This window comes from Apostichopus japonicus, chromosome 15, assembly GCF_037975245.1.
Source record: "Apostichopus japonicus isolate 1M-3 chromosome 15, ASM3797524v1, whole genome shotgun sequence".
In the NCBI taxonomy this organism is placed as follows: Eukaryota; Metazoa; Echinodermata; class Holothuroidea; order Aspidochirotida; family Stichopodidae; genus Apostichopus; species Apostichopus japonicus.
Window position 1 is genome coordinate 20,652,059 of NC_092575.1, and position 24,909 is coordinate 20,676,967.

General features: G+C 36.4%; 2 protein-coding genes across 7 annotated transcripts in view; both read left to right on the forward strand.

Moving 5' to 3' along the window:
* Nucleotides 1-255: 255 nt before the first annotated feature.
* On the forward strand, nucleotides 256-18,581 carry LOC139981049 (peroxisomal membrane protein 2-like). Its single transcript, XM_071993187.1, has 6 exons — nucleotides 256-270; nucleotides 14,354-14,563; nucleotides 15,183-15,284; nucleotides 15,862-16,024; nucleotides 17,067-17,186; nucleotides 17,528-18,581. Exons 2-6 carry the CDS (start codon nucleotides 14,427-14,429, stop codon nucleotides 17,606-17,608), a joined length of 603 nt encoding a protein of 200 aa, XP_071849288.1. The 5' UTR covers nucleotides 256-270; nucleotides 14,354-14,426; the 3' UTR covers nucleotides 17,609-18,581.
* Nucleotides 18,582-19,174: 593 nt separating this feature from the next.
* Nucleotides 19,175-24,909, forward strand: part of LOC139981047 (uncharacterized) — a 29,809-nt gene continuing 24,074 nt past the window's right edge. The window contains exons 1-7 of one of the 6 annotated variants that reach the window (XM_071993178.1): nucleotides 19,175-19,341; nucleotides 20,175-20,444; nucleotides 21,046-21,150; nucleotides 21,788-21,949; nucleotides 22,902-22,970; nucleotides 23,662-23,730; nucleotides 24,394-24,430. In XM_071993178.1, the coding sequence (XP_071849279.1) occupies nucleotides 20,252-20,444; nucleotides 21,046-21,150; nucleotides 21,788-21,949; nucleotides 22,902-22,970; nucleotides 23,662-23,730; nucleotides 24,394-24,430 (635 nt within the window). In that variant the 5' untranslated portion in view covers nucleotides 19,175-19,341; nucleotides 20,175-20,251. Of the gene's footprint in view, nucleotides 19,342-19,484; nucleotides 19,581-20,174; nucleotides 20,445-21,045; nucleotides 21,151-21,787; nucleotides 21,950-22,901; nucleotides 22,971-23,661; nucleotides 23,731-24,393; nucleotides 24,431-24,909 lie in introns of those variants that run through there. The other 5 variants (XM_071993179.1, XM_071993175.1, XM_071993180.1 and 2 more) reach the window with 5 other exon arrangements.

Genomic DNA, 24,909 nt, shown 5'->3' on the forward strand with positions numbered 1-24,909 from the left:
AGTATTTTTGCCCAATCTTCGGAATTTCCTACCGAAAATTTCCATATTTTTTTTTCAAATTTTCTGGGTCAGACTACACTCAAATCAACTATTCAAAATCTATTTTGTGATCGGTGACCCATTCATCCTACGAATCTGTGTTAAATTGACTCCAAACAACACGAATGTTAGGGAAACTACCATTTAGCGTTTTCTAGGGCTTTATTTTCGCAAATCTAGCGTTTTTTCGTCAACTGTCGCTGGTAACGCTGATCTGTACACTACAGATCAGTGGCGTCAGCCTCATTGAAGGTAGCAGCCACTAAGAGCAGACACTAACAGCAGCCACTAAGAAAAAAAGGACAGTAAGACATGACACACAGTACTACAACTGCGGTCGTGTGTGTTTGTTATAACCAGTGTTACCAGCGACAGTTGACGAAAAAACGCTAGATTGGTGACAATAAAAACCCCAAACGCACTGTATATACTTAAGATGTGTAATGATCAGAAAAATGATTTTTTTTTTCAAAATCGATTAACTTTAGTTATGGAGCCTACTAGGATGTCCGGTTAGCACCATATTAAAGTAGACAGGTTCATCTTTCACGTGATATACCTCTACTATCGGTAACAAAAATGATTTCTTGACCAAATATGGCCTTAAAGTTTTAACCCCGATCCGGACATCTCTAAACGCGCTGTATATACGTAATGTGTAATGATCAGGAAAATGGTTAATTTTTATTTTTTTTTCAAAATCGATTAACTTTAGTTATGGAGCCTACTGGCATGTCCGAATAGGACCACATCAAAGTAGAAAGGTTCCTCTTTTACGTGGTATACCTCTACTATCGGTAAAAAAAATGATTTCTTGACCAAAAGTGGCCTTAAAGTTTTAACCCCGATACGGACATCTCTAAACGCGCTGTATCTAAGGTGTAATGATCTAAAAAAAATGATTTTTTTCCCCTTCAAAATCGATTAACTTTAGTTATGGAGCCTACTAGGATGTCCGGTTAGCACCACATGAAAGTAGAAATGTTCCTCTTTCATGTGGTATACCTCTACTATCGGTAACAAAAATGATTTCTTGACCAAAAGTGACCTTAAAGTTTTAACCCTGATACGGACATCTCTAAACGCGCTGTATATTCGTAATGTGTAATGATCAGCAAAATGGTTGATTTTATTTTTTTCAAAATCAATTAACTTTAGTCATAGAGCCTACTAGGATGTCCGGTTAGCACCACATTAAAGTAGAAAGGTTCCTCTTTTACGTGGTATACCTCTACTATCGGTAACAAAAATGATTTCTTGACCAAAAGTGACCTTGAAGTTTTAACCCCGATACGGACATCTCTAAACGCGCTGAATATTCGTAATGTGTAATGATCAGAAAAATGGTTAATTTTATTTTTTTCAAAATCGATTAACTTTAGTTATGGAGCCTACTAGGATGTCCGGTTAGCTTCACATTGAAATAGAAAGGTTCCTCTTTTACGTGGTATGCCTCTACTATCGGTAACAAAAATGATTTCTTGACCAAAAGTGACCTTTAAGTTTTAACCCCGATACGGACATCTCTAAACGCGCCGTATATACGTAATGTGTAATGATCAGAAAAATGGTTAATTTTTTTTTTTTTTTCAAAATCGATTAACTTTAGTTATGGAGCCTACTAGGATGTCCGGTTAGCACCACATGAAAGTAGAAAGGTTCCTCTTTTACGTGGTATACCTCTACTATCGGTAACAAAAATGATTTCTTGAACAAAAGTGACCTTAAAGTTTTAACCCCGATACAGACCCTTCTCTAAACGCGCTGTATATTCGTAATGTGTAATGATCAGAAAAATGGTTGATTTATATTTTTTTCAAAATCGATTAACTTTAGTTATGGAGCCTACTAGGATGCCCGGTTAGCACCACATGAAAGTAGAAAGGTTCCTCTTTTACGTGGTATACCTCTACTATCGGTAACAAAAATGATTTCTTGACCAAAAGTGACCTTAAAGTTTTAACCCCGATACAGACCCTTCTCTAAACGCGCCGTATATACGTTATGTGTAATGATCAGAAAAATTTATGATTTTTATTTTTTTCAAAATCGATTAACTTTAGTTATGGAGCCTACTAGGATGTCCGGTTAGCTTCACATTGAAATAGAAAGGTTCCTCTTTTACGTGGTATGCCTCTACTATCGGTAACAAAAATGATTTCTTGACCAAAAGTGACCTTAAAGTTTTAACCCCGATACGGACATCTCTAAACGCGCTGTATATACGTAATGTGTAATGATCAGAAAAATGGTTAATTTTTTTTTTTTTTTTTCAAAATCGATTAACTTTAGTTATGGAGCCTACTAGGATGTCCGGTTAGCACCACATGAAAGTAGAAAGGTTCCTCTTTTACGTGGTATACCTCTACTATCGGTAACAAAAATGATTTCTTGACCAAAAGTGACCTTAAAGTTTAACCCCGATACAGACCCTTCTCTAAACGCGCTGTATATTCGTAATGTGTAATGATCAGAAAAATGGTTGATTTATATTTTTTTCAAAATCAATTAACTTAGTTATGGAGCCTACTAGGATGCCCGGTTAGCACCACATGAAAGTAGAAAGGTTCCTCTTTTACGTGGTATACCTCTACTATCGGTAACAAAAATGATTTCTTGACCAAAAGTGACCTTAAAGTTTTAACCCCGATACAGACCCTTCTCTAAACGCGCCGTATATACGTTATGTGTAATGATCAGAAAAATGGTTAATTTTTATTTTTTTCAAAATCGATTAACTTTAGTTATGGAGCCTACTAGGATGCCCGGTTAGCACCACATTAAAGTAGAAAGGTTCCTCTTTTACGTGGTATACCACTACTATCGGTAACAAAAATGATTTCTTGACCAAAAGTGACCTTAAAGTTTTAACCCCGATACAGACCCTTCTCTAAACGCGCCGTATATACGTAATGTGTAATGATCAGAAAAATGGTTAATTTTTATTTTTTTCAAAATCGATTAACTTTAGTTATAGAGCCTACTAGGATGTCCGGTTAGCACCACATTAAAGTAGAAAGGTTCCTCTTTTACGTGGTATACCTCTACTATCGGTAACAAAAATGATTTCTTGACCAAAAGTGACCTTGAAGTTTTAACCCCGATACAGACCCTTCTCTAAACGCGCCGTATATACGTTATGTGTAATGATCAGAAAAATTTATTATTTTTATTTTTTTCAAAATCGATTTACTTTAGTTATGGAGCCTACTAGGATGTCCGGTAAGCACCACATTAAAGTAGAAAGGTTCCTCTTTTACGTGGTATACCTCTACTATCGGTAACAAAACTGATTTCTTGACCAAAAGTGACCTTGAAGTTTTAACCCCGATACAGACCCTTCTCTAAACGCGCTGTATATACGTAATGTGTAATGATCAGAAAAATGGTTAATTTTTATTTTTTTCAAAATCGATTTACTTTAGTTATGGAGCCTACTAGGATGTCCGGTTAGCTTCACATTGAAGTAGAAAGGTTCCTCTTTTACGTGGTATTCCTCTACTATCGGTAACAAAAATGATTTCTTGACCAAAAGTGACCTTAAAGTTTTAACCCCGATACAGACCCCTAAAACTGATTTCTTGATTAGATTTATTTATGATTCAATTTTGTCCTTCTTGTCGGAACAAACTGAATATTTGTGCTCCATAGCTACTCTTTGTATCAAATCTACTTCTGTGCTCCACCTGTACCGAAATATCAGACTATATAGACAAAATATGTAATCAAATAAAATTGATAACTTTTCGTCGTACTGTATTTTCTTTCAAAAGAAGTTAGTCATTTTCCTTTTTGAGGCATGACAAGAAAATCTTCACATCGTACCATAAGACCATATAACCAACATGAAGTCTGTGTGGAGTCTGTACGAATCATCCTGCAGTATGATCTTGAGGTTCTAAAGAATGACTGACGATATTAATCTCTCTTCTCATTACCTCTTTGTAAAAGTATAATTTGTAATATTATCACAACAATAAAACGTCTTATAAGTTAAACAGACTCTCTATGAGACATGACAAACCCTATATTCACACTTAGTTACATCCAAAATTTTCTATTGCTGAATGCCCTCAGATGCAATTTGGTGCGACAAAAGTGTACAATGGTGATGTTAATTTACTTCTAAAAAAAATGTTTCCCAGGTGTAATTTTCTAAAATATTTATAAAACAAAGTTGGGATCATCTTTCTCAAGAAATTTTATTTCTCATAGGTTATAAATTTCTTACAACCAGCCTGTAACTGCAAAATGGTGTTAAACTGTAAATCCTCATGCTCATACATACATGCTCATATGCTCATACAAAATTCGATGCAAATTGTTTTATGTATACTTGACAATTACAATGCGGTTTTTTTCGGACGCTTGTGCGGGTCAGCGGGTTTGGGTGTTAGACTGCGGGTCTAATTCCCGCGAATTGCGGGTCAGTTGGGAGCTCTGCATTTAATTTTAAACCAGAAAACGAAAAGGTTTAGACTAGTCTACCATTGCTATCCCTCTCGATTTTTTTTAATTTCCAATCATACGATTTAGCGGATGTTCGGAAACACTTTTTTGCTCACCTTTGGGGGGGGGCATGGCCCCCCTTGGCCCCCCCTTGGATCCGCCAGTGAATACAAGAACAAATGTATGATCCCAATCTATTTTACTCTCCAGTACTTATGAAAGAATTGGAGACTGTTTTATTACCGTCATCTGCTTTTTGGTCTGGGTTACTTCTCGGTGACTTGAACCGACATACTAATATAGAGATATAAATAGTATTACCAGAAACGTTCGTAAAGTTTCGGTACCACGAACAATTGGTCATGCTGAATCGAGAATGAAAGTTCTTAAATCTAATCAGCTGAGTGATCGCAACATGAAAAGAATTGATGAATTACTTTCTGTTTATTACCAAGACTTGATTGGAATACAGAGACGATACAGTGATCAGATGATCAGTTCATACAAAACTAAGTGATAACATAACACAAAGACAGTCGAAGAGTACGGAGAGCCAAACGTTCCATAAATGTCGAAAAAGAAAGTGGAGTGTCCAAGTTAATATATATGTCCAATTCGATATCAACATGTTACAATTCCATATGAACATATCGAGACAAAATACCAATATGTCATTACGTCTATCAACATGTCAAATTCAACATATATATATATATACGTTATGTGTAATGATCCAAAAAATGATTAATTCCTGTGTGGGCAATTGGGCCTTTGAGGTTGCTGCATGGGCCCCGTTACAGTTAAAAATGAAGTCGTTGGTATTTTTAGATACCGCAATGTCCAATAGGGCCAACACCTCTAAAAGAATTATCCTGCTTTTTGTTAACATAATCAAATCATGTGTGGGCCATGGGCACTTTATGGCTGTTGCCTGGGGCCCGGTACAGATAAAAGTCGTAGATGGTATTTTTTTGTTTTTTCCAATGTATAAAGGGTCCAATGCAACTATAGAATAATCCTTGTGTCTTTGCACATGATCAAATCACGCGTGGGCCATGGGCCCTTGAGGTTGTCTGGGCCATGGTAGAGGATAAATTTGCAGTAAATCGACCTGTGACGTCATTATGATGGCTCGCATCTTGCAGTGATGTGAGCCTAGTTTATTGCATTGCACTGCACTTGGCCCGCGTTTACTTTCAACCCAGTCTGCATCGATTCGATACTCAACTGGACCGGGAACCCAGAAGATTTGAAAAGAGACAGAGGGTTTAATGGGCAGCTTATGTCCGTTTATGACCAGGATTCAAGGTTATGTGTTGCTGCCGTGCCGCACAATGTGCGTGTATGTAGTCTAAATGTGCCTTCAATTAAAATAGGGGGCTCAAATGTTGATTTAATCATGTGAAAGACGCAAGGCAAAAGCGCTGGATAAAACTCAAAGTAAGATACTTTTAGAACCATAGCAATGACAGTAATTGTACCTTGTGACGGGCCCTGCAGAAGGGCCCATCAAAATGGTATTAATCATGCGAAAAGAGACAAGGATAATTCATTTTGCGGTACACCAGTTAAACATTGGGGTGTCCCAAAATACTAATTACAGCAACTTTATGATGTACATGGGCCCATGCAGGCAGCAACCAAAAAAGGCCTGTGGCCCACATATGATTCATTTATGTGAAATGAGAGCAGGGTGATTCTTAAAGTGGCATTGGACCCTTTGGAAATTGGGGTATCCAAAAATACTAATAACAACAACTTTATGATGTACCAGGACCCATACAGCAGCCAGAAAGGGCCCGTGGCCCACACATGATTTAATCATGTGAAAAGAGAGCAGGATGATTTCTTTTTATTGGCGCTGGACCATAAGGTTGTCGGGTATTAAAAAAAGAAAAACCTATGACTACAAATTTATCCTCTACCATGGCCCAGACAACCTCAAGGGCCCATGGCCCACACGTGATTTGATTATGTTAACAAAAAGCAGGATAATTCGTTTAGAGGTGTTGGCCCTATTGGACATTGCGGTATCCAAAAATACCAACGACTTCATATTTTAACTGTAACGGGACCCATGCAGCAACCTCAAAGGCCCAATTGCCCACACAGGAATTAATCATTTTTTGGATCATTACACATAACGTATATACAGCGCGTTTAGAGATGTCCGTATCACGGTTAAAACTTTAAGGCCACTTTTGGTCAAGAAATCATTTTTGTTACCGATAGTAGAGGTATACCACGTGAAAGAGGAAACTTTCTACTTTAATGTGGTCCTATTCGGACATCCTAGTAGGCTCCATAACTAAAGTTAATCGATTTTGAAAAAAATATAAATTAACCATTTTTCTGATCATTACACACTACGTATATACAGCGCGTTTAGAGATGTCCGTATCGGGGTTAAAACTTTAAGGCAATTTTTGGTCAAGAAATCATTTTTGTTACCGATAGTAGACGTATACCACGTGAAAGATGAACCTTTCTACTTTAATGTGGTGCTACCCGGACATGCCAGTAGGCTCCATAACTAAAGTTAATCGATTTTGAAAAAATAAAAATTAACCATTTTTCTTATCATTACACATTACGTATATACAGCGCGTTTAGAGATGTCCGTATCGGGGTTAAAACTTTAAGGCAATTTTTGGTCAAGAAATCATTTTTGTTACCGATAGCAGAGGTATACCACGTGAAAGAGGAAAATTTCTACTTTAATGTGATGCTAACCGGACATGCCAGTAGGCTCCATAACTAAAGTTAATCAATTTTGAAAAAATAAAAATTAACCATTTTTCTTATCATTACACATTACGTATATACAGCGCGTTTAGAGATGTCCGTATCGGGGTTAAAACTTTAAGGCAATTTTTGGTCAAGAAATCATATTTGTTACCGATGGTAGAGGTATACCACGTGAAAGAGGAACCTTTCTACTTTAATGTGGTGCTAACCGGACATGCCAGTAGGCTCCATAACTAAAGTTAATCGATTTTGAAAAAAATAAAAATTAACCATTTTTCTGATCATTACACATAACGTATATACAGCGCGTTTAGAGATGTCCGTATCGGGGTTAAAACTTTTAGGCAATTTTTGGTCAAGAAATCATTTTTGTTACCGATAGTAGAGGTATATCACGTGAAAGATGAACCTGTCTACTTTAATGTTGTGCTAACCGGACATCCTAGTAGGCTCCATAACTAAAGTTAATCGATTTTGGAGGGGAAAAAAATCATTTTTGGGATCATTACACATTAGATATACAGCGCGTTTAGAGATGTCCGTATCGGGGTTAAAATTTTAAGGCAATTTTTGGTCAAGAAATCATTTTTGTTACCGATAGTAGAGATATACCACGTGAAAGATGAACCTGTCTACTTTAATGTGATGCTAACCGGACATGCCAGTAGGCTCCATAACTAAAGTTAATCGATTTTGAAAAAAATAAAAATTAACCATTTTTCTGATCATTACACACTACGTATATACAGCGCGTTTAGAGATGTCCGTATCGGGGTTAAAAATTTAAGGCAATTTTTGGTCAAGAAATCATTTTTGTTACCGATAGTAGACGTATACCACGTGAAAGATGAACCTTTCTACTTTAATGTGGTGCTAACCGGACATGCCAGTAGGCTCCATAACTAAAGTTAATCGATTTTGAAAAAATAAAAATTAACCATTTTTCTTATCATTACACATTACGTATATACAGCGCGTTTAGAGATGTCCGTATCGGGGTTAAAACTTTAAGGCAATTTTTGGTCAAGAAATCATTTTTGTTACCGATAGCAGAGGTATACCACGTGAAAGAGGAAAATTTCTACTTTAATGTGATGCTAACCGGACATGCCAGTAGGCTCCATAACTAAAGTTAATCAATTTTGAAAAAATAAAAATTAACCATTTTTCTTATCATTACACATTACGTATATACAGCGCGTTTAGAGATGTCCGTATCGGGGTTAAAACTTTAAGGCAATTTTTGGTCAAGAAATCATATTTGTTACCGATGGTAGAGGTATACCACGTGAAAGAGGAACCTTTCTACTTTAATGTGGTGCTAACCGGACATGCCAGTAGGCTCCATAACTAAAGTTAATCGATTTTGAAAAAAATAAAAATTAACCATTTTTCTGATCATTACACACTACGTATATACAGCGCGTTTAGAGATGTCCGTATCGGGGTTAAAACTTTAAGGCAATTTTTGGTCAAGAAATCATTTTTGTTACCGATAGTAGAGGTATATCACGTGAAAGATGAACCTGTCTACTTTAATGTTGTGCTAACCGGACATCCTAGTAGGCTCCATAACTAAAGTTAATCGATTTTGGAGGGGAAAAAAATCATTTTTGGGATCATTACACATTAGATATACAGCGCGTTTAGAGATGTCCGTATCGGGGTTAAAATTTTAAGGCAATTTTTGGTCAAGAAATCATTTTTGTTACCGATAGTAGAGATATACCACGTGAAAGATGAACCTGTCTACTTTAATGTGATGCTAACCGGACATGCCAGTAGGCTCCATAACTAAAGTTAATCGATTTTGAAAAAAATAAAAATTAACCATTTTTCTGATCATTACACACTACGTATATACAGCGCGTTTAGAGATGTCCGTATCGGGGTTAAAAATTTAAGGCAATTTTTGGTCAAGAAATCATTTTTGTTACCGATAGTAGACGTATACCACGTGAAAGATGAACCTTTCTACTTTAATGTGATGCTAACCGGACATGCCAGTAGGCTCCATAACTAAAGTTAATCGATTTTGAAAAAATAAAAATTAACCATTTTTCTTATCATTACACATTACGTATATACAGCGCGTTTAGAGATGTCCGTATCGGGGTTAAAATTTTAAGGCAATTTTTGGTCAAGAAATCATTTTTGTTACCGATAGTAGAGATATACCACGTGAAAGAGGAAACTTTCTACTTTAATGTGGTCCTATTCGGACATCCTAGTAGGCTCCATAACTAAAGTTAATCGATTTTGAAAAAAATATAAATTAACCATTTTTCTGATCATTACACACTACGTATATACAGCGCGTTTAGAGATGTCCGTATCGGGGTTAAAACTTTAAGGCAATTTTTGGTCAAGAAATCATTTTTGTTACCGATAGTAGACGTATACCACGTGAAAGATGAACCTTTCTACTTTAATGTGGTGCTAACCGGACATGCCAGTAGGCTCCATAACTAAAGTTAATCGATTTTGAAAAAATAAAAATTAACCATTTTTCTTATCATTACACATTACGTATATACAGCGCGTTTAGAGATGTCCGTATCGGGGTTAAAACTTTAAGGCAATTTTTGGTCAAGAAATCATTTTTGTTACCGATAGCAGAGGTATACCACGTGAAAGAGGAAAATTTCTACTTTAATGTGATGCTAACCGGACATGCCAGTAGGCTCCATAACTAAAGTTAATCGATTTTGAAAAAATAAAAATTAACCATTTTTCTTATCATTACACATTACGTATATACAGCGCGTTTAGAGATGTCCGTATCGGGGTTAAAACTTTAAGGCAATTTTTGGTCAAGAAATCATTTTTGTTACCGATAGTAGACGTATACCACGTGAAAGATGAACCTTTCTACTTTAATGTGGTGCTAACCGGACATGCCAGTAGGCTCCATAACTAAAGTTAATCGATTTTGAAAAAATAAAAATTGACAGTTTTTCTTATCATTACACATTACGTATATACAGCGCGTTTAGAGATGTCCGTATCGGGGTTAAAACTTTAAGGCCATTTTTGGTCAAGAAATCATTTTTGTTACCGATAGTAGAGATATACCACGTGAAAGAGGAACCTTTCTACTTTAATGTGATGCTAACCGGACATGCCAGTAGGCTCCATAACTAAAGTTAATCGATTTTGAAAAAAATAAAAATTAACCATTTTTCTGATCATTACACACTACGTATATACAGCGCGTTTAGAGATGTCCGTATCGGGTTAAAACTTTAAGGCCATATTTGGTCAAGAAATCATTTTTGTTACCGATAGTAGAGGTATATCACGTGAAAGATGAACCTGTCTACTTTAATGTGGTGCTAACCGGACATGCCAGTAGGCTCCATAACTAAAGTTAATCGATTATGAAAAAATAAAAATTAACCATTTTTCTGATCATTACACATTACGTATATACAGCGCGTTTAGAGATGTCCGTATATCGGGGTTAAAACTTTAAGGCAATTTTTGGTCAAGAAATCATTTTTGTTACCGATAGTAGACGTATACCACGTGAAAGATGAACCTTTCTACTTTAATGTGGTGCTAACCGGACATGCCAGTAGGCTCCATAACTAAAGTTAATCGATTTTGAAAAAATAAAAATTAACCATTTTTCTTATCATTACACATTACGTATATACAGCGCGTTTAGAGATGTCCGTATCGGGGTTAAAACTTTAAGGCAATTTTTGGTCAAGAAATCATTTTTGTTACCGATAGTAGAGGTATACCACGTGAAAGAGGAAACTTTCTACTTTAATGTTATGCTAACCGGACATGCCAGTAGGCTCCATAACTAAAGTTAATCGATTTTGAAAAAATAAAAATTGACAATTTTTCTTATCATTACACATTACGTATATACAGCGCGTTTAGAGATGTCCGTATCGGGGTTAAAACTTTAAGGCAATTTTTGGTCAAGAAATCATTTTTGTTACCGATAGCAGAGGTATACCACGTGAAAGAGGAACCTTTCTACTTTAATGTGGTGCTAACCGGACATGCCAGTAGGCTCCATAACTAAAGTTAATCGATTTTGAAAAAAATAAAAATTAACCATTTTTCTGATCATTACACACTACGTATATACAGCGCGTTTAGAGATGTCCGTATCGGGGTTAAAACTTTAAGGCCATTTTTGGTCAAGAAATCATTTTTGTTACCGATGGTAGAGGTATGCCACGTAAAAGATGAACCTGTCTACTTTAATGTTGTGCTAACCGGACATCCTAGTAGGCTCCATAACTAAAGTTAATCGATTTTGGAGGGGAAAAAAATCATTTTTGGGATCATTACACACTACGTATATACAGCGCGTTTAGAGATGTCCGTATCGGGGTTAAAACTTTAAGGCAATTTTTGGTCAAGAAATCATTTTTGTTACCGATAGTAGAGGTATATCACGTGAAAGATGAACCTGTCTACTTTAATGTGATGCTAACCGGACATGCCAGTAGGCTCCATAACTAAAGTTAATCGATTTTGAAAAAATAAAAATTAACCATTTTTCTTATCATTACACATTACGTATATACAGCGCGTTTAGAGATGTCCGTATCGGGGTTAAAACTTTAAGGCAATTTTTGGTCAAGAAATCATTTTTGTTACCGATAGCAGAGGTATACCACGTGAAAGAGGGACCTTTCTACTTTAATGTGGTGCTAACCGGACATGCCAGTAGGCTCCATAACTAAAGTTAATCGATTTTGAAAAAAATAAAAATTAACCATTTTTCTGATCATTACACACTACGTATATACAGCGCGTTTAGAGATGTCCGTATCGGGGTTAAAACTTTAAGGCCATTTTTGGTCAAGAAATCATTTTTGTTACCGATAGTAGAGGTATATCACGTGAAAGATGAACCTGTCTACTTTAATGTTGTGCTAACCGGACATCCTAGTAGGCTCCATAACTAAAGTTAATCGATTTTGGAGGGGGAAATAAAATCATTTTTGGGATCATTACACATTAGATATACAGCGCGTTTAGAGATGTCCGTATCGGGGTTAAAATTTTAAGGCAATTTTTGGTCAAGAAATCATTTTTGTTACCGATAGTAGAGATATACCACGTGAAAGAGGAACCTTTCTACTTTAATGTGATGCTAACCGGACATGCCAGTAGGCTCCATAACTAAAGTTAATCGATTTTGAAAAAAATAAAAATTAACCATTTTTCTGATCATTACACACTACGTATATACAGCGCGTTTAGAGATGTCCGTATCGGGGTTAAAACTTTAAGGCAATTTTTGGTCAAGAAATCATTTTTGTTACCGATAGCAGAGGCATATCACGTGAAAGATGAACCTGTCTACTTTAATGTGGTGCTAACCGGACATGCCAGTAGGCTCCATAACTAAAGTTAATCGATTTTGAAAAAATAAAAATTAACCATTTTTCTGATCATTACACATTACGTATATACAGCGCGTTTAGAGATGTCCGTATCGGGGTTAAAACTTTAAGGCAATTTTTGGTCAAGAAATCATTTTTGTTACCGATAGTAGAGGTATACCACGTGAAAGATGAACCTGTCTACTTTAATGTGGTGCTAACCGGACATGCCAGTAGGCTCCATAACTAAAGTTAATCGATTTTGAAAAAATAAAAATTAACCATTTTTCTGATCATTACACACTACGTATATACAGCGCGTTTAGAGATGTCCGTATCGGGGTTAAAACTTTAAGGCAATTTTTGGTCAAGAAATCATTTTTGTTACCGATAGTAGAGGTATACCACGTGAAAGATGAACCTGTCTACTTTAATGTGGTGCTAACCGGACATGCCAGTAGGCTCCATAACTAAAGTTAATCGATTTTGAAAAAATAAAAATTAACCATTTTTCTGATCATTACACACTACGTATATACAGCGCGTTTAGAGATGTCCGTATCGGGGTTAAAACTTTAAGGCAATTTTTGGTAAAGAAATCATTTTTGTTACCGATAGTAGAGGTATACCACGTGAAAGATGAACCTTTCTACTTTAATGTGGTGCTAACCAGACATGCCAGTAGGCTCCATAACTAAAGTTAATCGATTTTGAAAAAATAAAAATTAACCATTTTTCTTATCATTACACACTACGTATATACAGCGCGTTTAGAGATGTCCGTATCGGGGTTAAAACTTTAAGGTCACTTTTGGTCAAGAAATCATTTTTGTTACCGATAGTAGAGGTATACCACGTGAAAGATGAACCTTTCTACTTTAATGTGGTGCTAACCAGACATGCCAGTAGGTTCCATAACTAGAATTAATTGATTTTGAAGAAGAAGAAAAAAAAATCAATATTTTAAAACGTTTAGGCCACTTTTGGTCAAAAAAAATCGGCTTTGTTACCGATAGTAGGTATTACACGTGAAAGAAGAAATTGTTTTCTTTGATTTGATGCTAACCGGACCTCCTAACTAGGTCGATAACTCAAATTAACCGATTTTGAAATAATAATACGTTTGGATCATAACACATTACCGCGCGTTTCGAGCTAATTTTCCCATTTGCTTCCCACTCCTGTTAGGATCACACGGTTTGTAGCCATCGAATTTCAATAAATCAAAGTGTTACTGGCTGTTTTTTCATACCACGTATAAGAGGAATAACTTAACATCGTCATTGTACCCCTCTTGACTGTTGCATATTCTCATAAATTAATTGTTTAGACATTTGAAAAAAAAAAGAAAAACAATGGTATAAAAATTGCCGCAATTTACGCCTTTCTCCACAAGATTTGGTAGGATCACAAGTTTCAGTTCAATATGGATGCAGATTTCGTCCACCATTAAATTCCAAAATTATATTACATGAAAGAGCAACAACTCATCTCTCATATGGTGCAATTATTGGCATTTTACAGTATTCATAGCGTTAATTATGATCGCTTTAAAACAGGTACGAAAAAGTAGCAGTCTTGTTATTGTCCGCTAATTTAGGCTGCCCTTAGTGGCTGCTGGGGATCCACTTTACCGCCACAGCGTACCCAGCGCTCGTCACAGTGTACAAACATCAGTGGCCAACGGCGTGTAACGTTGATGTATACACTATTGGCTGCTGTTAGTGGCTGCTCTTAGTGGCTGCTACGTTCAAACAGGTGTGGCGTCAGTCTATAATACTGCCGTAGCGACTATCAATTCTATTTACAATTTAAATTAATTAAAGGCCTGACATGGAAGTGGAAAGCAGTAGGGCGAACGATGCAAAAGATTCAAAGAAAGGCAAAATTTCGGTTGAAGCCGAGAAAATATGGAAAGCGTACCTCAAGCTCCTCAAGGAACGACCCCTGCTGACTAAATCTGTGTCCAGGTACCTTAACAAATTTTATTACAATATAGGCCTATGCCTAGCGTAGGCTTAAGTCATGTTCTGCGAATTTTTACTTATACAGTAGTTGTTATTGTTAACCGAAAAGTAAGATTACACACTGGGAGGCAGTAGTAGGCTTGCCCGCGACACGGACGTGTATTACTTGTGTACTTAGCACTTCGTAATACCTACGTCCGCCGACGTTCACCTCTATAGAAATGCGGAGCGTTCACATCGGTTGCACAGATAAGTAGCAGGCCTGCACGACAGCAAGGCTAGGTCTAGCTTTGGATGAAATTATCTAGCCTTCTAAAGTTTGCCACAAATTCTCCCATGTAGCCAACTTTGGCCAGTTTTATAACAATTTGAATATGACAATTTATCCATTCTGGTGGTGATATGCAATCAAGGTTTTATGTGTTATATTTAATACAAATATATGTTAAACAGGTTGAGTGCACCATTTTCCATATAACCATGCTAAGGGAAAAATGTTCCATTCATCCAGCTGTTGTGCAAACAACACAGAATATTTAGTGAAAATAAGAAAACCGATCTTCCCTTATCTCATATGCTTTGTAGTGAACTCTCATTATTTCTTGATTTTGAATATTTGCAGTGGAGTGATTGCAGCTGTTGGAGACATTATCGCACAGAAGATTGTCCTGAGAGACTCTTCACCTCTTACCGTTCGCCAGACGGGGGCTTTTGCCATTTTAGGGTGAGAGGCTACTCAAAGTACCAGGCGTAATTTGTAATGTCCCTCATCCACATCCACATACAATATAAATATATGACTTATTTTTCATTTTGTGTCTATGAACTATTGAATAAACAAATTTGCTTTTCATCAAGACCTATCTATAACCCTTTCGTTGCTTCGGATTCCCTGAATTCACCTCCAAGATAGATGTGAAAAGGTTTTCAATTCTAATGGTGCACAGCAGTTGAAACAATATATATGAGAATGACTAATTCAAGCAGCACTTACTAGAATTCAAATTTGAATACCAGTCTGTATTGTGGATGTACATGTGACTGTGTGCCATTGTGAGGAATGACAATCCTTATGATCACCACATTTAGTGATCATGAACCTTTTCGTAGGATAGTTGTTGATCAGTTGGGCCATTATTTGGTCTAACATGAGTTCATTACATTTATTTCATGTCTACATTAAGTTTATTTCACAAATTTTATTTCACACACTTATATTTAGTCACGTACTCATTTCATAGAGTTTGTTTATGTTGTTCCGTAATTGTCATAGCTAACTTAACATTTTTGTATTTTTGCAGGTTATGTTACTCAGGACCATTAGCCCATTACTTTTATTCTTGGTTGGATCAGTTTATTCCCAAAGATGTCTCATACTATGCTATCAAGAGAATCATAGCGGACAGATTTGTGATTGCACCACCCTACCTCCTCGTGTTTTTCTATCTGTTGGGATTATTAGAGGTAAGAATAGAATAGGTTGCTTTAGTGTACACTGTATACATGCATGCTCGCTTGATTCTGTGGGTCTTTCTATGGGTTCATATTCTTTTAACTTTTTATAACCCCATCCAATAAAGTTACATGGATGTTTGCATTTGTAGTTGTGTGCTTATGTTCATGTGTGTATATGTCCACATTTAGCCTTTGACATGTGTAACAATAATTCATTGATTTAGATACTACTACTGTAAGGGAAAGTTTTGTTTGATGTGGTAGCTATAAAAATTTTCAATTAACCTGCCCGACAAAACTTGCATTTGACCTTAATAAAGCACACAATAACAACTTGTCCCGCTATCCCTCCTGCCAGTTAGTATATAGGCCAGGCGCGTAGCCAGGAATTTGCCAAGGGAGGGGCGAAACTGTAGATTCGGCATTGCAAACTATCTAAGCGTAGCGCCACCATGTGTTGGTGCGAAGCGTACAAGAAAATTTTGGCTGTAAATGCCTCCCAGATCGCCGGAAATGGCACTTCCCATGCCTTGTTAGTTGCATCTTAGCATTTTCTCTTTTGAAAATACTAGCGATATCATAAAAACCTTAAAAAAAATTGTAAAAAATATGCTCAAGGGGGGGGTGGTGGCTGCCCCCTACGCCCCCCCCCCCTTGGCTACGCGCCTGATATAAGCTGTATCTGAGGTTGAACAAACACAGGAATGGGATGCAGGCCAGTGACTAGTGAAGTTGTCTGTTTTGCCAAAAAACTTGAAAATTACAACCTTCTTCTTTGAAACTTGTTCACTTATTTTAGTGGTAGGAAACCTTTTCATGGTAACATGGTAACTTTAGCAGCTGCCTAAATCATTTTATGTACCTTGGTCCATTTGGAGATGGTCCAGATGGATTTTTCTCAAAGAATTGTAAGTATGAGTTAGTAAACAAACGAGTCCAGTTAAATAAACAAATTAGCATGGACTCCTCTTTGCAGATAATCACAAATGAATTTCAAAGTTTGAACCATTTTTGCACTGCCCCATATATATATTTTTATCCATTATTTCAGGGAATTGGACATACTGCATCTGTGGATAAAATAAGAACCACATTTTGGACTGCCCTAAAGATGAACTGGAAAATTTGGACTGTTCTACAGTTTATTAATCTGAATTATGTGCCAATACAGGTAATGTTATCATTTCACTAAAGCTGTGTGGAATACTTGATTTAGTGACACCTGTCATTCCACAATAATGTTTGCATAAAACCATGGTCAACAATTTAGTGGCACCTGTCATTCCACAATAATGTTTGCATAAAACCATGGTCGACAATTGTGAATCTGCACAAGACTGAAATGCATCCAAACAATGCTTTTCACAAATTTAACTTTTAATGCCAAAACCTCAAACATGAACAAGTCATCTGATTTATGTTGAGATCTTTTGAGACTTCCTTTCTTTTAAAAGTTCACTAATCACCTTCGTTTGTTCTCTTTTGTTCTTTTCCTCATATTTCAATTTTTAGTTCAGAGTTCTCTTTCAAAGCTGCATTGCCTTCGTGTGGACAATCTGCCTGGCAGTTTACAGGAGAAGTGCCACAGACTAGTAAAATAATTGTCACTTTTATGGAGTCAGTTTCCACGGTAACATTGGAGGGTGTAATTGGTGGCGGTACCCTGAGATCATGTGTGCTTGGAAAAGATGGCGTTATTCCTGGAGAGAGCGAGGATACTAATCATGAAATGGGGTTGTTAAACTTCAAATCAATCATACAGACTGGTGGTTCATGACAATTTGAAAATGCAAAGTTACCATGACAACCAAAGATGCAAAGTTACCATGGCAACCAATACGAATGAAATTAACCGGGTATTTTATTGTAAGTGGATGACAATGAGGATCGATTTGGCAGAATCATAATATATACAAATAACAACTTTAATACCAGCTCTAAGTGGGTGGAAAATCTGGGAATTTCTATTGAAACGTCATTAAAGGAGTAACATGTTTTTTCCCCTCAAATTTTTAAAAGTTTGTCTTTGCTTCATAGACTATCAGGATAAAGTTTCATTGTATTTCTTAACTTCATTAAGGACTTTCTGAAATTCTCTCCTTATAAACTTACTGCAGATCTACTAATCCTATCTCCATTAGTGTGGGTCAATATGGATAACAGTTGTTCGTATCAGCTGTAGCCAGCTTAAACTGTGCAACCTACAGGTTTGGAGCTTGAGAAAATTGATACAAACAAGTTGTCCCCTGAGTTCAATAATGGTTAGCTTGGGAAATGGTGCAGTAAAATTCTAAGGCAATGCAAATTTTGTAACGTTTGATATATATTTCTCTAAATTTATTACAATATGGAAAACTGAGAAGAATGATCAAGTTTTCTATGAAAGGATATCATGATGGCAGAATTTGATCATCTATAGAGTGTAAATATGCCTCCATCAAAGGATGGACACAACTCCAGCTAGCATGTTTATTGTTAATGCAGAATTTTGAAAGTTTTGGGAAATTTTATTAAGAATCTCCTTTTCAACAACAACACATTGAGTAAACACAGTGAGTAAAATTATCATTGCAATATTAATAATAATAATAATAATATAAAGCATTTATATAGCGCCTAACATCACAGAGGCCACTAAGCGCTTTACAGTAAAAGGTGAAACAGAAAAATGCAAAACTACAAAACTGCAAAATATCAAACAAACGAATAAAAACACTATAAAAAATATTGTTTTCAAGTCTTTTGTTTCTTCTGTATAATGTACAAATCGGTTATCTACAGAGCAATTTAGATAACGGAAAAGATGAAAAACTTAAGAGAAAGAAGAAAGAATGAAGAGGCAATTTGAAGGTCTGAATAAAATATAACTATTGACAATTAACTATAAGTGTTCCACATGAAGCAGATTTCAAGAATAAATAAACAAATTTAATTTATAAATGGAAAATAAAGATTCGGAAGAACATAAGCCATGATGACGTTTCAGTCGGCCCAACCTGTAGCAATTTATAGGACTTTACTGCCCCCCCCACCGCTGGATATGTCTATGTATGCATTAGCGGCATGGAAAGTGATGAATTCAGTGTTAACCTAAACGCGAGCGAATAAAAGCGTCGAGCTCGTAAGTTTGATGGCGCTATATAAGTTCTAAATCTCGCAAATCCACACAATTCAACACCAGCGCATCGTAAAATCGATGAAATTCGTCTCGCTTCGCCAGTGCACATTGGAAAATATTAACGTTTTATTCATCCCAAAAACTCAAATAACTTCGATATCATCAGGGAGTGAAACGTTCTGCTGCGACGGATTTTGTAGCGTAAAACGTAAGATCAATCAGTAGAACAGGGACTGTTAGACTTCTTACTTGGGTATCTTTTTGTTGCGATGTTGCACATTACTGGAGTGATAGGCCCAGGACCATGTAGTACTGTTGACAATACTACAGTTCTACGTTCTAGTGACAAGTGCTTACACTGTAGAGTCAGTAAACATAACGTTAGGCTTTGATACTTACTAAGTTTGACCTAATTACTATTGCGTATGCTAGAGTACGGCTAGGATAGTAAGTAAGATGCCAGCCAGTTGATGCAAAGATAGTTTGATAGTCGGCATCATATTCCTGCATTTCATGTTGATTGCATTTAGCGTTAGGCATAGCAGATTGTGAAAACAAAAAGTCTTAGTCCTAGGCCTATACTTTATAGTATATGATTTAGGGAATCAAATAAAGGGACATTGTGTGGTGTGAGTGGTGGCCGACAATGTGACAAATGAAAAAGAAAGATATTCCACACTGTTAGTTAACAGCCACATCTCGATATCTTTTCCTATTATATGTTTGATTGAATGGAGCTTATTTTGACTCACTAAACCCTTGATATTTCCTTGTAGTATTCACAGTAGGTGGTATGTGATGTCATATTCGTAACAGCAAATGTTCTTCAAAAGCTTTATATTCTGTATTACTGTAGTTAGTAAGGCCTTACGTTGTTAGGCCTAATGTTATTGTTAGCCTAGGTGGATGTTTTGCCTTATATACTCACCGTATGCCTAATATATGGGCTAAGTCTTTTCAGAATTGTGTGACATGAACTTTGTTGACAATGTTAAGGTCAAAATAATTTCACTAACTTATTATCATGGTTTTTAATTGCAGAATTTTTAAGAAACATCACTCCCTGTGAGTCATGTACAACGGTGTAGGGCTCACCACAGCTCGTGGTAGTGGGACAAATGGCTTTGTACAAAGAAACTTTGCCCTGGTGCGAAATGCACACCAAAAGATGGAGTATAAGTCCGAGGAAGAAATTAAAAAAACTGAAGCAGCCCTCAGCAGACCTCCAAACCAAGAAATATTGGCTCACGAGAGGAAGCGACAGGTGGAGATCAAATGCTTTGAAATGCAAGAACATTTGGAAGAACAAGGGTAGGTCTTTAAGATGATAATAATGGACTTTGAAACAAATCGCAATAGAAGGTTTATAAGCTGGCAGTAAAACTTGAGAAAATTAAGTTTCCTCTTCACTAACATAATGAAAGTTACCAATAAAAAGAAGAAGTTATCTTGTTTCACATAGCAAAATTCTATGCAAAACTGGCAAATTACTATAGAAGCACTGTGCAAAGATTTATAGCTCTTCTTTGCACAGGAATCATAGTAAGAGTACACAAAATCTTCACTATTCCCTGGATATGGGAACTCCATCTCTCTCACTTTATTTGTTTCCTGTAAGTACTCCCTTCCAACTTTAGCCTAGATGTACAGTATTATATAATTGCTTTCATAAAATACGAAATCCTTCATACTGGTGTACATCTTTCAATTCTGAATTTATCTTCACATCTCGGATCATTTTGTTATATACTCTGTATGCTGTATCAGTTAAGTTATACGTCTGATCTTTAATACATGCTAGAGGCATTCTTAGTTCTGTTCTCTCAAGTCTGACACACACTACTCATTCGATTCGGCTGCATCCCTGACCGTGTATTATTATCGTTGGTATGTCATTTGCTTCTTTCACTAGACACACAGAGGAAGAAATTACTCGCAAAGTGTCTGCCTTCCGTAAAATGCTTATGGACAAAGAAGGAGTCACAGATACAGATGATGACTCCACGACAAAGTCAAAGTAAGAGACGAGATATTAATGAGCCAAGCTTTCTCTTAATTAAAATTGTAAATTAGATACAACTTCTATACCATCACAGTAAATAAAGGAGGTATACATCAATATGTTATGCATCACTTTCATGTGCTGCAACATTGACACAGTGAGATCTTTATTAAAACTTAGGGCAACGATTATTTTATATTTTAAAAGAAACATTCCTTTCTTGGCAGGTGTGCCTATTCTAGCACATTTTGTTTATAAGATTTTTGGTGGAAAATTGTTAATGTCTCTACTAGTACTGGGAAAATGAGAACAGATATTTCATAGCAGTAGGCCAGAATTGGCATAACATTGTATAATACTGGTAACAGGAGTGACTCTGGTTAGATGTGGAATTTATCAGTGAGTTCAGTAAGAAACGTGTACAACCAGCTGTTTTTAAAGAAGGTGAACATGTGCTTTATATATGGAGGGAGTGTGTCCTTAGGATTAGCATGTAATCAGTCTTTTACCAGTAACGTATTTGATATGGAAGTGCAGTATGGATTAAATTGGACTTTTTTTGTCCATTTATATCATAATTTCTGATAGTACTAGCCATTTTTGCTTATTAATGCCAGGGAATAACTTAAATATTTTTTTTTCGTGATCAAAGGGTGTCAGAAACACATCAGCTGGCCGCAGCCAAAGAGAAACAGAACCAAAAGTTACGAGAAGCGTTTGGAATATCTGATACTTACGTTGATGGCAGCTCGTTCGACCCAGACCGTAAAGCCAAGGAAGCAGAGGCTAAGGCCATGCAGCAGAAAAAGTATAGGTATTGTATCAAAGAGCCATTCTTTGCAAGCAGTTGGAAAACACCTCCATCGCTATCCTCACCCTCGATAGATTAAACCACAACGGGTGGAAGTGGGGAGACCCACCTGCTTAATAAAGTTGCACTTACACAAACTGATGACATTGCATGTGGTGCTCAAAGTATGTACCCACTCCCCTTTTAAAAGGTCCACATTTTCTGGGAACAGCACAGCCTTTCGTGCTGTAGGGTTGTTAACACATAGTGTCAAATGTACAAATTCCAATTGATATAGTTGTAAACTGTAGTACATTTTTGCATCTCTTCAATAATACAAATAATTATACAAACTAGACCACTGACCCAGGTCCACATCTTCAGGAAATGCACTACCCAATAGAAAATACTCTATAGTGTGCCGGAATTTGCCTATTTTTCATACTGTCAGCTCGTTTTTGTATACGCAGACTCTGCTCACTAGACCATCACATGGTCTTTAGTCCTGGGCTCAGGCATATTGGCCTATGCTCTTAGCTCGTGCAGTACCTGCAACTTTGTTCCAAGATCACTGCAGGCACAACAACGGCCCCTTCCCTCACCCATGTTTCTAAAATGCACTTCCACCTGTGATGATAGGTAACGGAATAGGCCAGCCAGGCAATGTCCATTGTTTTTCAGGTGTGGAAGTTGGAATGGAAACCCCAGGAATGTTTAAGCTCCCTGAATGAGCAGCTTTTGTAATTGCTAGGCCGAGGAGCTGTTACCCGTGGTTACAAATAATTCACAAAGTTCATACGGCCTGTGAATCATGGCTTGTTTGAGGGTTATTTTGGTAAATACCTGTATATAACAATATGGAAGATACACAGTCGGTTTGTAAATTTGTTTTGTGGATGGAGATTTTCTTTTCAATAAACTCAAACTTTGTTTCAAAGTCTTAAATGTTCATGTATTTCACTTTATAAATTTCCAGTATTCTTCTGGAACCTGCTGATCCATCTTCAACTGAAAAGAAGAAAAGAAAGAAACATGATGGGAGTAGGTAAGTGAAATGAAGATAAAAGTGAATTATTTCTACATTAAGCAATTCATCTCCCCAGCAGCCAGGGACATCCCTACCTTACAAAATTGATGTTGAATTGTTTGTAGGAGGATGCAGGCTGCACTTTATTAGGTTGTAAAAATTATCAATTCATTTAAAAGGGACCTACCCATAAATGTGAAGAAGGCACAATTCCAGATCTTTCCTCTGTGAACAAGGGTCACACTGTGTTCTCAACAGGTTTGCTTCTGAGATCAAAAGCTCACCACAAGAGAACCCCACAGAGAGCAATTTTACCAGACACAAAGGATACAGAAACCTAACCATCATCATTGGTTTATGTGATAGAGGTTAACTATGATACGTTACTTAACAGAAGAACTAAGATAACTTTAACTCTGTTTGGTGAGATATCACAACTTAAATGTTCCTTCAAACACTAGTTTTTTTTAGCAAGTTTCAACGTGATGCAATCCAGCCAATTGTGTGTTAATTTTGTAAAAAAATAATTTGAAAAAATCCTTTTTTTGGGTTCCAATGTTATGTTCTGTAATGGAGATGGACTTTGCAAATACCCAATATTAAGTATAGAACCGCTTAACATGGGAACAATGTTAAAGGATGACTTAAGCCACAAAATTTGTTATATGTATAAACAACTCAAATGTAATATTTGTTGTATTTTTTTTAGATCGGAAAGTGAATCTCCAGAACGTAAGCATAAGAAGAAGAAGAAGAAATCACACAAGAAACACAAAAGGTAGGGGTTTTAAAACTCATGCAACTATCTAATGTCTAAAAAAATATGACTTTTCACTGGATTTACTTGATGTGATACAACAAGCTGTGGTAGTATGTTTTAATTTTTTTTCTTATAAACAGGCAAAGAAATGTTGGTACAGGAACAGAATAGAATGAGAAGGGGAGGGTAGGTAGTTTTTTTGGGGGAAACATATATCTGATCTACTAAGGGATGATTTTTCTTTCTCTATTTCTGTTTACTCTGTTTACTCAGTCGGATAACTGTTTTGAGAATCTTTTTTGTATTTATACAAGGATTTGATTACAATGTAACATAGTTGTATGAGATTTGCATCATAGGTATTTTATATAGTACATGGCCAGTAGGGACTAGCCTTCTATTTAAATCTTAAAAGTAAAATATTAAAACTTGTTTGCTGTTAGCCTTGGCATGCTGATCATGTTTTATTCATGTTGGTATGTTTTTTTTTTAATATAAAGATGGTTTAAAAAGTAAAAAGTTTAAAAAAAAATTGAATCGTTTCAGTTTTATGTTGGTTTTTTTTCTCTTTTTTTTCTTTTTTTTTCTCTCTCAACTGCTCATTCATTTGAAACCGAAAAATAACGTGAATCTCCATTCTCTCTTGCCCCTTTTCCTTCTTTTTGTATGCTCCCACATAAGTACGCATTCTTAAGCAGGCATTTGATCCAATGGCCAGGTAAATTTAACTTCATTCCTGATATATACATCTCACTTACGTCTTATTATCGAAAATCTGACAGAGAGATGATATTGAGAGTTTCAAATTTATTTTCATGAATATATTTTATAATCTTCTGCTTATGATCATCCATATTAAGTAATGGTTCAGCCGCCCTTCTGAGTAAAGGGGGTGGGCGGCACGAGTAAAGTGACTGAAGACGGCATTTGTCTCGGGTGTATCTGTCATATCTTTACATAGATGGGGATGCCATGCGATAGTCGTAGTGTTACAATTTTTTTTAAATGATACCTACTGACATCAATGTGCTGATTGTCATGTCAAAGGTGCGCCGAACGGTATGTAGCATCTCGTTGTTAAAGGTGTTGCCTACCTCAGTGAGGTATCTCTTGGAGATGGCGGGATGCATTGGTTAACTGCTGGATAGGTTTGCCTTTCTGATATCTATCTCCCAAAGATAGGGGTATCTGTTTGAT

Excerpts from the sequence above, each read along its gene's own strand:
- LOC139981049 (XM_071993187.1), top strand. The coding sequence starts at position 14,427 with ATGGAAGTGGAAAGCAGTAGGGCGAACGATGCAAAAGATTCAAAGAAA. Across the intron at positions 14,564-15,182 it reads CTGACTAAATCTGTGTCCAG|TGGAGTGATTGCAGCTGTTG; the intron begins GTACCTTAACAA and ends GAATATTTGCAG. Across the intron at positions 16,025-17,066 it reads ATCTGTTGGGATTATTAGAG|GGAATTGGACATACTGCATC; the intron begins GTAAGAATAGAA and ends CCATTATTTCAG.